This window comes from Hyalella azteca, unplaced genomic scaffold (assembly GCF_000764305.2).
Source record: "Hyalella azteca isolate HAZT.00-mixed unplaced genomic scaffold, Hazt_2.0.2 contig5355, whole genome shotgun sequence".
Lineage (NCBI taxonomy): Eukaryota > Metazoa > Arthropoda > Malacostraca > Amphipoda > Hyalellidae > Hyalella > Hyalella azteca.
Window position 1 is genome coordinate 157,440 of NW_025935549.1, and position 14,048 is coordinate 171,487.

Here is a 14,048-nt window from a genome sequence, read left to right on the forward strand (position 1 = left end):
GTCCTCAATTTGTGCCATACTTATGCTTCCAGCAGATGGCGTTTTTCGGCTCTTGGCTCGTTTATTCAAATCGAAATACAAGTTACTAGTCGCAAGGCACTGAAAATCCTTACACCTCTGCATGGTGTACGCGGTTGTTCCTGCAAAGGATTCGACGAATGGAAATGAATAGGAGACGATAAACTGCCTCTGATGCATCCTTCCTTTGTTCCTATAGGCAATGATGAATTTCTGTTGCTTATTTTGCAACACCAACAACTACAACATTTCTTGGCTTTAATGAGAAATGTGATCATAGCATAGCGAACACTATAGTACGTTTTCTGTGTAGCACTTACGTGAAAATGATTGGAGAATTGCACAACGTGACTATCAAGTTCTTTTTATGTACAGTATGTTCATTCCAGTGCAAATCAACGTTCATAGAATTTTGGTCTGGTTACTTATAATTTGATGAGAAATTGCCCGCACGTTGCGAGATCGTATTTCCGACGACCGTCAAACGAATAATAATCGTTGAATACCTTCGGAATCTTAGAAGCGTCCTCTTGTGTGTATATGCAAAAAATCATTAAACAAATTTTTCTGGACTGTGTTGCATATAATTTGTTTTCAAATATCTCCCGCTCTGATTTTGGCGAATACATGTCCATATAAATTAAGCGAGTGAGTTATACACCTCTCAATATTGTGTTAATATGTCTGTAGACCAGGACACAATTTATGCACTAATTATCGAGATAGGGGACTAATAACAATAAATTGTGCTAGCTCATTGTTTGCTTGATTGTAAGTGCAAACCGTTGTAGATCGGTGTAGTGTTGTTTTGAGCTTACCGAAGCTAAATTTTTATAAATAAGTACATATTATAAATTAAAATCCATTTTTGTTTCTTCACAGATCGATGATCGCCTGGAAATCAGCGCATGAACAACTCGACACTCACGACGAAGAGGGAACTCGGCTCTGCTGAGCCCTGGATGACGTCATCACCTGCTGCCCGACGCTCCTGTCGCACCTCGCTCGACGACTCGTCACGCCCATGCGGCGGTACACGCACCCCGAGGTTGTCGTCATGGGAGGCGGTGGAGTACAGTGAAGTGACCTAATCACCCCGAGCATGGCAATACTGGTGGAAGGCTGTTGAGTACAGTGACGTGACCTAATCACCCCGAGCATGTCAATACTGGTGGAAGGCTGTTGAGTACAGTGACGTGACCTAATCACCCCGAGTATGGCAATACTGGTGGAAGGCTGTTGAGTACAGTGAAGTGACTTAATCACCCCGAGCATGTCAATACTGGTGGAAGGCTGTTGAGTACAGTGAAGTGACCACACTGTTTCTCATCATGGCTGATACGTTGGAGAGACAGTTTTCGCCGCTCCCCTCCCACAATAATGAACGAATACCTGATGTCTGTAAACTTCTATGTTCTGGACACCAAAAGTGTTTAAAATCTGGTAGCTCCTTTACAAGTATAAAATTAAAGAAGAAAAAGTGTAGAAAAAGTCACAATTTATTGCTCATGAATAGGCTATTGATACTAGAACCTATGGTAATCTGGCTTAGTGTGTTAACTCTCCTTCTAACGGCCTCACTTGCGTCTAGCGCTGAGATCAGTTTTTTAAAAGATTTTTACAATGTGAGTATAAAAGAAAATTCCCTACCGAGAACATATGTTAAGGGAAATGAACTTATGGGAGTTTCTCTTGAATCTCTGCCTGAAGCTGGCCGTGTGCAGTACTCGATTGTATCCGGGGATCCGGAAGGTTTCTTTGCTGTGGAAGAGGAACAAGTGGGTGGAATTTCAGTGCTTCATATTCGCACCAAAACTGGCTTGCGGGATGTTCTAAACAGGGAAAGACAGTCTAGTTATACAATCACGACCACAGCAGAGATCCGATCTTCCACAAACGTTGTTTATTCTGCCACCACGACTATTCATGTCGAGGTTGAGGACACCAACGACAATATCCCTCTTTTCTTCCCCGACTCTTATACCGTCGATGCTCCGGAAGACTTGCTCCTGAATACTCGCTTGGTTCAAGTCAAAGCTCACGATGCTGACTCGGGCAGAAATGGTGAGGTGTATTATTATCTCAGCGATGCAATGACCAACTTATTTGCTGTGCATCCCATAACTGGCGTCGTGTCTTTGACAAGATCCCTGCAAGGGCATATAACTAAAGAGTTCCACATAAAGGTGTTAGCAAGAGACAGAGGGTCGGATGTTGAGTTCCTCAGAGAATCAGCAATTGGACAGGCCGACGTAACCGTCTCGGTTGTGGCGATGAACAACTCCCCTCCCAAGATCGCGGTACGTCACTTGCCCAGCGTGGTCGAGCACGCACACGCGCACATATACGGCATCATCACCGTCACCGACCCTGATGACGGACCGAGTGGAGAAATCGAACTTGTTGAGATTGTTGATGGGGATCACGACAGAGTATTCAGCATTGGTAGAGGAGAAAAACCTAATGAGTATAATTTGATGGTTTTACGATTGCTCGACCGAGAATTAGCGCCTGCAGGTTTCAATTTAACCATTCGGGCTACTGACAGAGGTAGACCACGCGCAAGTGCTGACAAGAGCGTTTCTGTCGTTATAGCAGATGTGAACGACCACGCGCCAGTATTTATCCCAAAAGAATATGACGTTTCTATCAGCGAAGAGGCTCCTCCCAACACTCCTGTTGTTCGGCTATTTGCCATTGATTCCGATCTTGGCAAGAATGGTGAAGTAACTTTTGAGATCGTTTCCGGGAACCCTGACAGGAAGTTTGAGATCAATTCAGCCACAGGGGTGATTTCTACGGCAGACTGGCTTGATGCTGAATCTAAGTCTTACTTTAGTTTAACTGTAGCCGCTATGGACAGTGCCAGTCCCGCAGTTCGGAGACAGTCGACCACTGGGGTCATCATCCGAGTCTTAGATTCAAATGACAACGCGCCAACTTTCTTAAATATCGACGATGTTGTTGAAGTGAACGAGAACGAACCTGCCGGGTCGTTCGTTATTAGAGTTGCTGCATCAGATTCAGACTCGAGTGAAAACGGCTTTTTGTCTTATTCTCTCGTCAATGGTAACCAAGTCCCTTTTACGATCGACCCATTTGATGGAATTATTCGGACAGCTAAAGTTCTGGATTTTGAGACTGGGAAGAAATCATACACATTGCGAGTTAAGGTATCCGATTGGGGTCAACCGTATAAGCACGAGACGCAAACCATAATTCAAGTAACCGTCAAAGACATTAACGACAATCGACCTCAGTTCCTGACATCAGATTGCTCCGGCTGGATATCAGTGAACACTCACAAAGATAGACCAATTGTCACTCTTAAAGCAGTCGATCTAGACGCAGATACTAGAGTTCGGTATCAGCTAATAGGAAACACGAATAGAGATTGCTGGTTCATTGACCCCGATTTGGGTACCATCACAGCCAACTGTAATTTGAGAGCGGCAGTCCTGCTGAGAGCTCGAACAAAGACAGTCATGTTGAATGTCACAGCCTCGGACGGTCGTTACATGTCAGATCCTGTCATGGTCACCCTAAATGTGTATGATCCTCAATACAATGACCCAGAAAATATGTATTACGCAAGAGATGTGACTTGTAGGCCAAACGAGATCGCGCGCGAGTACATTGATGTCGAATTGTCAGCCCATGTAACTGAAATGTCAGGAAACGAAGAATATCAAGCTATTCAGCCATACGTGAGTGAAAATTTTCACGCTCCTATAATTTCCAGCAAAACGCCCATTTCAGTAGAAGTGCCTGAAAATGCGCTGGTCGGATCGGAAGTTCTCGTGATAGCAGCCACGGACAAGGATCGTAGTTTCGACGGCCGTCTTGTCTATGCTATTGCATCAGGAAATATCGATTCAGTTTTTGAGATCAACATGATCACTGGAGTAGTGCGGTTATCGGCCGCGCTAGACCGAGAGAAGCGTGCACTTTATGTCTTGAATATCACAGTTTATGATTCAGGCCAGCCCCGACTGAGTTCCAGTATAAACGTAACCGTCCAAATTATGGACATCAACGATAACGCTCCACAATTTCTTAGATTCAGTTATCATCTCCACCTTCCAGAAAATATGAAGATAGGAACTAGTGTTGCTCAACTGCAAGCAGTTGATGCAGATGAAGGAAATAACGCCCTAGTTACGTACAAACTAATTTCCAATACTCGGCAATTTCGTTTGAATTCGAATTCTGGGATTCTTGAACTCGTGGCGCCTTTGGACCGTGAAAAAATTGACCAGTACGAGCTTAAGGTCCGAGCGTGGGATGGCGGGGAAGACGAACGTCGGTATTCTGACGTGGTCGTGCACATAACAGTTCTGGATATCAACGACTGCGCTCCGGACTTTGGTGCAGCCAAGTTCATCAGCATCAGCGTGCCAGAAGATTATCCAGTTGGTGCCGTAGTTGCTATAATGCAAGCTACAGACTTAGATGTCGGGCAAAGCGCTGTCGTTTCGTATTCTTTCGTGGAAGACGATAACGCAAACTTTCGCATCGATAAAGAGACTGGCGTCGTTCGTATCACTTCGCCTTTGGACTTTGAAAAAACTAGATTGCATAACCTCACAATTAAGGCCTCTGACAAAGGATTCCCTCCACTGCACAGCTTTGCGCAGCTTATAATTCACGTAGAAGACGTCGAAGAGACCATTGTCACCCACGAATTCAAGCAGAGAATAGCGCGAGGATGGATCCGAGAAAACGAGCCTCCGGGCACGCTGGCCACCACACTCGCGGTCAGCGGGGAGCGCCATCCCAGGCTGCAGTTCGCCATCACCGACGGCGACGGTCACGGATACTTCGCTGTCAACAGTCGCGGTAAGGCTTGAATATCTCTATACTGGTTATAATGTAGGTAATCGTATTTAATTGGGAACGTTTTCATAATTTCTCCTCTTTCCTTCGATTTGAATGCTACTTTGTAGTCGAGTTGTTTGTGCTGCGCTCAAAATAAGATATTATTTTATGGTTTTTATGCTCTGAATTTGTGTAGGAGCGGAATCAGTTACGTATTTTGAATAACCGATATACACTAATTAGTGATTTCAAGAAAAAATGAAAAAAGTTTCTACCTAATATTTGTTAACTGATTAAAAATGGTTATCAGCTAGTGTATTCAGAATCCACTGACTGTTTTCATTACATTCATTACTTCGTACAAATTAAAATTTCTATGTGAGTTAATCAATTATTTTACGAAGCAGCGCTGCAATCTTGTAGGATAGTACTGCATCCAAGATTAAAATGGGCCGAGGATTTAGTTGGAAAGAGCCTTTATCCCCAGAGTTATTAGTGTCGCAATGCCCCTGCAACCTGCCGACGCTAGGGTATATTTAGTGGTCTTCCTGGAGAAAGTCCCTCATCAATATTGTGATACTTTTGAAGTTTTTTCCATTACTTGTGGAAAAACAAATAGTATTGCTACAAGCGCTGTTGAACATTTTTAAGCGGCATAAATTTGTTGCTTGCACGAAGCATATAAACTTATCAGACACCGTAATACAAATTCCCAAATTCGAGAAATTCGACCGTTGATCTTATTTCTATTGTAATGGAAACATGAAGGTTGCCAGTTTTTGAGCCGAAAAAGTTTATTTAATTTCAATGATCGCTGCTCTCAGAAATCTCTTAGTTCATTTGTGTTTACACTTGTATTCGGGCTTAAGAAAAGTTATCAGCGAGACCTCCAATATTATAGAAAATTAACGTCGGATAAATATCCACATTTATTCTTCATTTGTCGAGAAATGACGTATTGAAGGATAAATATATTGTTTTGAGCCCATATGATGGTTGACTGCTGATTGGTCAACTCCTCTCTCTCTCTGAAAATTGATGTTATATCAGTCGTTTGTTGAGGTAAATCATAAAGTCTTCTATGTTCTTAACAACCACATCGATGAATTTATGTCAATTCTCGGACAAAAAATCAATTGAATATTTTTCATTCATTTATTTTTATCTATCTTCCAATATGTTCATATTCCAATGATAAATATATATCAGACCTTATTTTCACCCATAATGTCTGTAGCATTCTGATTTCCAGTCCAGTTTTCGTTCTACTATTCCAATTTTCGAGATGACTAATATTCAGTATTATCCGCTCACTAACTTGGACCTTAAGTCCAGCGTAATGAATTCATTAGTCGTTCTTTTAAAACTAAACACTATAGTTACGAAGTCGCTTTTATTTATGTTCGCTCAGCTATAGTTGCTTTATAAAAATTTGACTCGAGAAATGCTCCAAACTCGTATATTAATGTTGAATCAAAATATTATTTTTTGTCCCCTGACTGAAAAGAACAATAATATGGCTGAACAACTTCTTATCAGAGTCAAAAACTCGCACATAATTTTTATTTAACAGTAATAGTAAGGAAGATGAAATCCGCATTACTTCAAAAAGAATATAGGTAAACCTTCTTCCTATATTCTATTTTCATCAAGGATGAACAGGAAGGAAATGGTAGAAAGAAGGATGAACTGGAAAGGAATGCAGTGACCACGCTAGATCGTCGTAACCAGATCAAGCATTCTTTGAAACACCCAAGTGTTTCAAAACAAAGGGCCTTTTTCTCTCAGCATGAGCCGCTGATATTTTATGGCCGAGGTGCACCCAGCGGCAGGCGTATGCACTCTCCGGCTAATGCCCTCAGATTGGATGGAGGTTGTGTGAGGCTCTCACGGGACCGCCGCCCCCCAACTCCATACTTAGGAGTTGGGGGGCACTTGGAGTTGGCTGGGGGCACACCAGCCATACTTTGTCTGGTGTGCGTTTCTGTTTCAGCAGTTGTGTAGGGTGATGTTTTTACTGCATACGTGCCTCGTTTTCCCCGTATTATCGTTTTTACGAATTAAAAAATTTTTTGACCTTTTTCACAAACGAGCTCCTGCTGCTTAATTGAACTAAGTTGTGTAGTTTCTTTATCGACGTAATTCCACAAAATTGCATTGCAATATATCAAAATGATTACTTTATCTTATAAACTCGCTAAAATAACATGGAAATTGCATTTTCTCTCACACTCACAATGTGATTCCTTGAATGCGCCAGTTTGAACGAGGCTATTATGCCATCATGCTACGTCGCACGAGATACACCGCCCTCCAGACTTGTCAGCTTTGTCACGACGCGATAACGTCAATGTTGGTCACGACGCGGTGACGTCAATGTCGGTCACGACGCGGTGACGTCAATGTCGGTCACGACGCGGTGACGTCAATGTTGGTCACGACGCTATGACGTCACATGTAGGCACCATCACCATATCAAGGCTCTAAGTCTCCGTTCTTCTACACCATCAGCGACTGGCTTGGGGCTGAAATTATGCGCCTGCCCGCAGTCTTACTAGATTTTTGTTTGGTCGCTCCCTCCGTGCGTGTGACGATGTGTGTTTATTATTGATGTTCCTGATGAAATTAATTAATCGTCATAAACTGGGGACCTCCCTTTCTAAATATTTATCTACAGCTGAGACCGAGGGCAAAAAAAATCTGCTGTCGTTCTAGTGGCTCCCAATTCACCGGTATATATTCTTCGTATCGTGTCTCTGGCTTGATTCCATTAAACATGAGATACACTCAAAGCCTCTGAGTTTCGTACTTACTATGCAGTAATTCGACTGTGCAAATGTCCTAATTTTATTTTTCCAACGACTAGTTGGCCAATTTTTTATGAAGCTATTAAATACCATTTAACTTATTCAACCAAAAAGAGAGCATTTTGAATTTCTCAGTAAGGTGGTTATGAAAGTGATATATTTTGTGCGCGTTTGAAGAAGTGATACCTTGCATTGTTCTCTGCTTTTCATACTATCACGAATTGCCGAGCACTCCAGTGTTGGGAAGCTTTCAGTCTATTAACGAACAAGCGTTTCCCCGACACAAAGCACGTGAACGTTCTTCAATCAAACACTTTTCTAAACCAAGGGTTTTTCAATGAATAGTTTAATGTAAATATAATTAACGAAGAATAAATAGAAACACAAACAACAAACCTAAACGCCCGATGCGCGGCGTCGAGCTTTTTAGCGCATTTTCTCATTTATGGAAAAAAGGCGCTATTGTGCTCGTCATGTCCTTCTGTCTGTCCGTCCGTCCGTCCGTGACTTCACGTTTTCGTCGACGAGAAAATGCGCTCTGTGTCACTCACTGCAGTGAGTACTGAGTTATATTTTTTATGGCTTCATTTCTCCGCTATTGAGTCTGGAGAACGGCGTCGCTCCATTGCGCTCTCTCTGCTGCCCGCCACTTCTCATTCAATTTCCTTCTCGGGCGATCAAACGATAGATTTCGTCTTGGCAAAAGTTTTACGTAGGACATTATTTCTGTTTCACGTCGTTGTTATATTACTGATTCTTAATTCAACATTAGTTTTTTACCAAAATATTGTGTTTAATTTTTCCGTTTAGGTTAAAATATGTGAAATCGTAATTTCTTAATGACGGGCTTGTAACATTATCTGAATCTCTTCGCTGCAATAACATAATCCTAATTTCCTCATTGCAGTACCATTATCTGAATCTATTCATTGCAGTAAAATTATCTTTATCTCATCATTGCAAAAACATTATATGGATCTATTCACTGTGGTCTTAATCTTTTCATTTTGATTCTCATATCTGGTCCCTTTCATTGCAATAATTCTTCGTTGTTAATATTTCTAATGGTATTCTGTAACCAGACATTCATTTCCTTATGCATTATTGAATGAATCCCTTATTTGCTGTCTATCTAAAAAAGTTTGAACAGGTGTTGCTGCATACCTCGGCTACAGTGATTAATTTATTCATTTCCTATGATTTTAGTTTATAATGATAATCAAATCATTTTCTGCATAAATTATTGTTTTTAAACCGTGTTAGCATTCAATGCAGTGAGTGAAGTTTAATTGGCGGAAGTAAATGAAATATGGGTTGTATTTAACGTAGAGTTTGTCTCGTTCCGACCGTGTGTAAAAAATTAAGTCACTTAGGCTCTCAGTGCACTCTCTCGCTACGAGTGATAGGCTTATTTATTTAATAGCAGATATTGTTAATATGTTATTCATTAGCATCGCTGGATGTCAACCTTAATTCTATTTCTTTTATTATTTACATGCATTTTCACAAACATTCATTATGTATTCCTACGCGTATGGATCACTATCATTAATGAAAATTACCAAATTCTGTAATTACTTTTGATCTTCGTATTTTATCTACTAGGTTTATGAGCAGTATATTACGTTTATACAAACGTTTATTTATATTACGTTTATATAAACGTAAATTACTTCATGATGAAATTACTTCATGATTTACTTCGTAAATTACTTCATGTTTATATAATTATTCATGATGAAGCATTGGTTACTGACCAGCGATGTCTGGGCAGGGGAGCTACGCAGCACGCGTTCTCTGGACCGCGAGACGCGACGTGGCTACTGGACAGCTGTCGTCGCCTGGACCACCAGCGCTGCTGACACCTGCTGGGTCAGTGAACTAAATAAATAAATAAATGAATAATAAAAATTAATAACGGTGAGTGAATAAGATCGCCGGTCGGGCTTAGCATTGAATTGTGCACGCCTCCTCTGCCGTGGACGAGGAGGCGTGTGTTTCGATCGATTACCGTTTTTTTCTTTGGATTATCTTTTTTTTTAATTTTTTTTTATGACCGTTTCTTCCTCTCACATTGTTTTAGATTTTTTTATCTCAAATTATGCTCAGATTTAGTCATAGTTCAGTTTACGAATAATTTTATTTAGTTTGATGTCTCTATAATTTCTTGTTCCGTCGACATGTATTTCGTACATGCAAACTAGGTATTTAATGAGAGAAGGTTGAGATAAGAAGGATATTACTGTCTCTATTATCGGTAAATTATATATCATCATTGCGTTTAATTTGGTTCATATCCTGATAGTAAGGTAGGCTTCAAATTGAATTATAATCTAAATTATTCAAACTTATCAGCTTGAATGTATTTTGAAAATTGGAAACTTTCTTTAGCCATATTAATGCTAAAACTCGTCGCGTTGCTATGTATTCACTACTCATACTAATAATCATTTAAAATTCAGCTTACTAATAAAGGAAGCTTGCACACCACTCCATCGTAAAAAGTAAATCCAAGTAACGGATATCTTTCCTTGCACACCAAAAAGTAAAGATATCCGTGGAAAGAAACTCTGCTTCTTGCCTTCACATTGCAGCCGCAGGCGCCAGTGCGTGGCTCGTAGTCCCGACGCGCGGAAATAAGGCAGCGCGCTGAAATTTCCTTCGATTTCGTCGTTTCCAAGCGGGAAATTATCTCTCGGCCGCGCGCCCCTGCCGGAGATGACAGCTTGCTTATTGAAGACGCATTCAAATTTTACTCCAAAAAACCGATGCCTCCACCTGTTGCTCTTTTCCAGTACCTCCACTGATTGATCATAGCGCAGCAAGACCAAACGGTGCATCCGTAATGCTTCCCAATTGCAAGCCAAGCGAAGTTATGGGATTTGTGATGCCTTTTGCATTTTGGAAGCCATGGTGTGCTTTAAGAATTTTATTTATAGTGTGCCAGTCTATAATTCTTTCTTCATGTCGTTTTGAACTTGTTCATCTGCGTTATAATTCTTTTTCTCCATTTTTTTATTTTATTTCTTGTAAGGTTATTCAAAATCTAAACACTTTTGTGGATGAATTTATTTAACATAATAAAATATTAGCGAAGGCTGGAAAAATAATTTTACGGTCAAAATTATTAACTTCGCTCAATCCTTTTATATTCTATTTGGGTTGCAATGTTGCATTTATTTTAGATTTACTTGTTTGCGCTGAGATACATTGCGTAACTACCCGTCTGTTATTTCCTAAATACGTGCGATGTGAACTAGCATTGAATAATTTTATCCGTTTCGGAACCATACCGTACAAACGAGACCAACAGCGGCAACGATAAGGAGTTCTCTAGTACTGCGAGTTTGGTAGAAGAAGTGTAGCGCTAGGCACACCGAGACTTGCAGCGGCAGCAATAAATGAACTCAGCCAGCTGTTGTAATAACCGAGGCATCGTAACTTGATCGAACCTTGTTGAGACAATGGCCTTCCTGGTCTTTAGTGCCCATGATACGGATAACGCAAATGATACGTGCACGGTAATACAATAAATAGCTAATTGGTTAAAGTTGGTGAGAGAATAGACGTTCGTGCATGGGTGTCGTCAGTTGGCTTCATAATCGTCTTCTCAGTTGCACATCAGCTAGCTTCATAATCGTCTTCTCAGTTGCACATCAGCTAGCTTCATAATCCTCTTCTCAGTTGCACATCAGCTAGCTTCATAATCCTCTTGTCAGTTGCACTCAAAGACTTCCTTCATCCTCTGACAGTTACATGGACCGGAGTTCGTGTCTATAGAAAAAGTTTCGTGCAGTGATCCGCCTCGTGGTGATCATGAGCCGGGAACTTGTCAAAGGCAAAGTTTATTCGAACTTTCCCGTCTTTTGGAAGTATCTGCATGGCAGGGGCTGGTGATGAAAGGCAACTTGTGATCTGCGACGACGTGGCTTCTTTCTCTGCTGGTCCGATTGATCTCCTGAGTTCTCAATGGGGGATGTAATCCCTCGGCCGGCGTGCCTTCTTAGTGCACGCGTCTTCTTATTAAGAGATGGAACAATTAGTTGATTGCAGAAATGCATTCAACTTGATCGCGCGTTGGTGAATTATACTCGAGATTATGTAAATTATTCACCGTGAACAACTGGACATGTTTTATACTATTGTTTTTGTTCAATTTATTTCATTTGAAGACAGGATATCGCATCACATTCGAGGAACTGCTAGAAAAAGGCTTATGAAATTCCCAATTATATCGGTGCGAATTTAATTTCCGTTTATATATTGATATATGCCTTCGTTGAACCTGCGGTGAAGCTCCTGCGCACGCAAACACAACCGACCAAAAAGTTTGTACACTTAGCAGCCACTACGAGGACTGCATTACGGCGAGCCATAGGCTATAATTGCGGTAAGCCATGGGCTATAATTGTAATTACAATTATAGCCAGCCACAATTATTGAACATTTGTTAAAGGCCGACACTCGATGAATCATTATTAAATCAATAATTTTAATGGTGAGCTCTGCTCATCCTCGGGATACAGTATATGACGCCTTAATCGCGTTCCTGGCATCCCGATACACCTCCTGTATATATTAGTCGACGAATCTGGGTTGACTCCGACAAGATAGTATGTTGTCCTTAGTTCCAAACCGACCGTCCTAATGTTCTTCTATTGTTCTCTAGATGACCGGATTTATTTCCAAATAAACCTAATTTATATTGAAAGAAACTTGTGTCTATGGACTGAGTGTGTTGCTAGAGTTGGAGAGAAATTATTCACCTCTTTAATTGTTCATGGCGCTCTATCCGAATTTCTATCCGTTTATTATAGTTCAGTTGATTTGTGTTTCCATCTGTGCTAATGTACTTACGCTCAGCTGTGAGAGATCTTGTCCATAGGCCCTCGTCATCACCGAATTACAGAGAGTTAACATTTTTCGTGACCTATTGCTCGATTTTGGGCGCGCGTCTCGTAGATTTAAACTTATTCCTTTTCTTCATTTTACCCTATCCCTGATTGACCTCGTCTATCCGTGCCATCCTGAGCTTCGTGTCTGATATGAGCAGCGAAGCCAATTATTATCCTCTATTTTCCCTCTTGAATGTCTTTTCCAATAGACATTGACCTGCTCTCTCGCTCCTCCACCATCCGTCTTCTTAATATGTTTGGCCATGTACTATGATTTGCCCTGACTTTTTAGAAGTTAGCTTCACTGTTATCCGATGGCAGTAAATATCTGATAATAATTTGAAAACAACACCAATAGGTATTATATCTTTCTCTCAGCTTTATTGGAGTAGCGCTATCACTGAAATCTAATTACGGCCGCTGCTCTAGCGCGCTGTTTCGCTGGCTCCCAGAGCGCTTTTTCATAAACAAAAGCCAATCTAATCCTCTTTAGTGTCAGTTTTTCTCACGGCTTCCTGCGGGTCCTGGGCCTATACTTTCAAAAAAAAGTTAAGAGATCGTAAGTTCATCAGCCAATCATTGACGGCCTTTCAAGCAAAATCCGCCAATCACAGACAAGAAAATAGAGCGTAATTACTTAAGTTCACATAGCGAGTTTTGAAAGTATGGCCCCCGATCAAAACTGTGCCTTTACTGGCGAAGTGCTTGGTAAGCTTCGTTCTGAATATCCCTATTCTGTAGTAATGATAATAAAAATGTTGACAGTTATACCCCTATATACATTATACATGTCCTGCTGTTCAAATTCGAGCACAGTTCTTTGACTTTTACTTCGATTTTTATTTATTAATTTTCAGCCAGATTGCGAGTGAGCTAAAAAAATTGTGCCTTCGCCCTGATCGTTCGCCCTGATCGTTCGCCCTGATCGTTTGCCCTGATCGTGTTTTTACATTGCTTCCGTTTCAAACACGGCAGAATTTCTTCTGGGTTCGGTTTTTCTAGACTCAATCTAAAGGAAGGTGGCTTGTACTGACTCAATACCTGAGTAAATCTTCTCTGCATCATTATTGCCTTAGAAGTACAACATTGCCTTACATTATTGTCATACAAGTACAACATTACCTTACATTATTGTCATACAAGTACAACATTACCTTACATTATTGTCATACAAGTACAACATTACCTTACATTATTGTCATACAAGTACAACATTACCTTACATTATTGTCATACAAGTACAACATTACCTTACATTATTGTCATACAAGTACAACATTACCTTACATTATTGTCATACAAGTACAACATTACCTTACATTATTGTCATACAAGTACAACATTACCTTACATTATTGTCATACAAGTACAACATTACCTTACATTATTGTCATACAAGTACAACATTACCTTACATTATTGTCATACAAGTACAACATTACCTTACATTATTGTCATACAAGTACAACATTACCTTACATTATTGTCATACAAGTACAACATTACCTTA

General features: G+C 40.6%; 1 protein-coding gene across 1 annotated transcript in view; it reads left to right on the forward strand.

Moving 5' to 3' along the window:
- The window catches only part of LOC108680552 (fat-like cadherin-related tumor suppressor homolog), a gene marked incomplete at its 3' end in the record, with an annotated part of 116,196 nt that overhangs the window by 89,259 nt on the left and 12,889 nt on the right, over positions 1 to 14,048 (forward strand). Inside the window, exons 3-4 of the mRNA XM_047880384.1 lie at positions 901 to 4,857; positions 9,418 to 9,515. Coding sequence (XP_047736340.1) covers positions 1,350 to 4,857; positions 9,418 to 9,515 — 3,606 coding nt within the window. The remainder of the gene's footprint in view (positions 1 to 900; positions 4,858 to 9,417; positions 9,516 to 14,048) is intronic.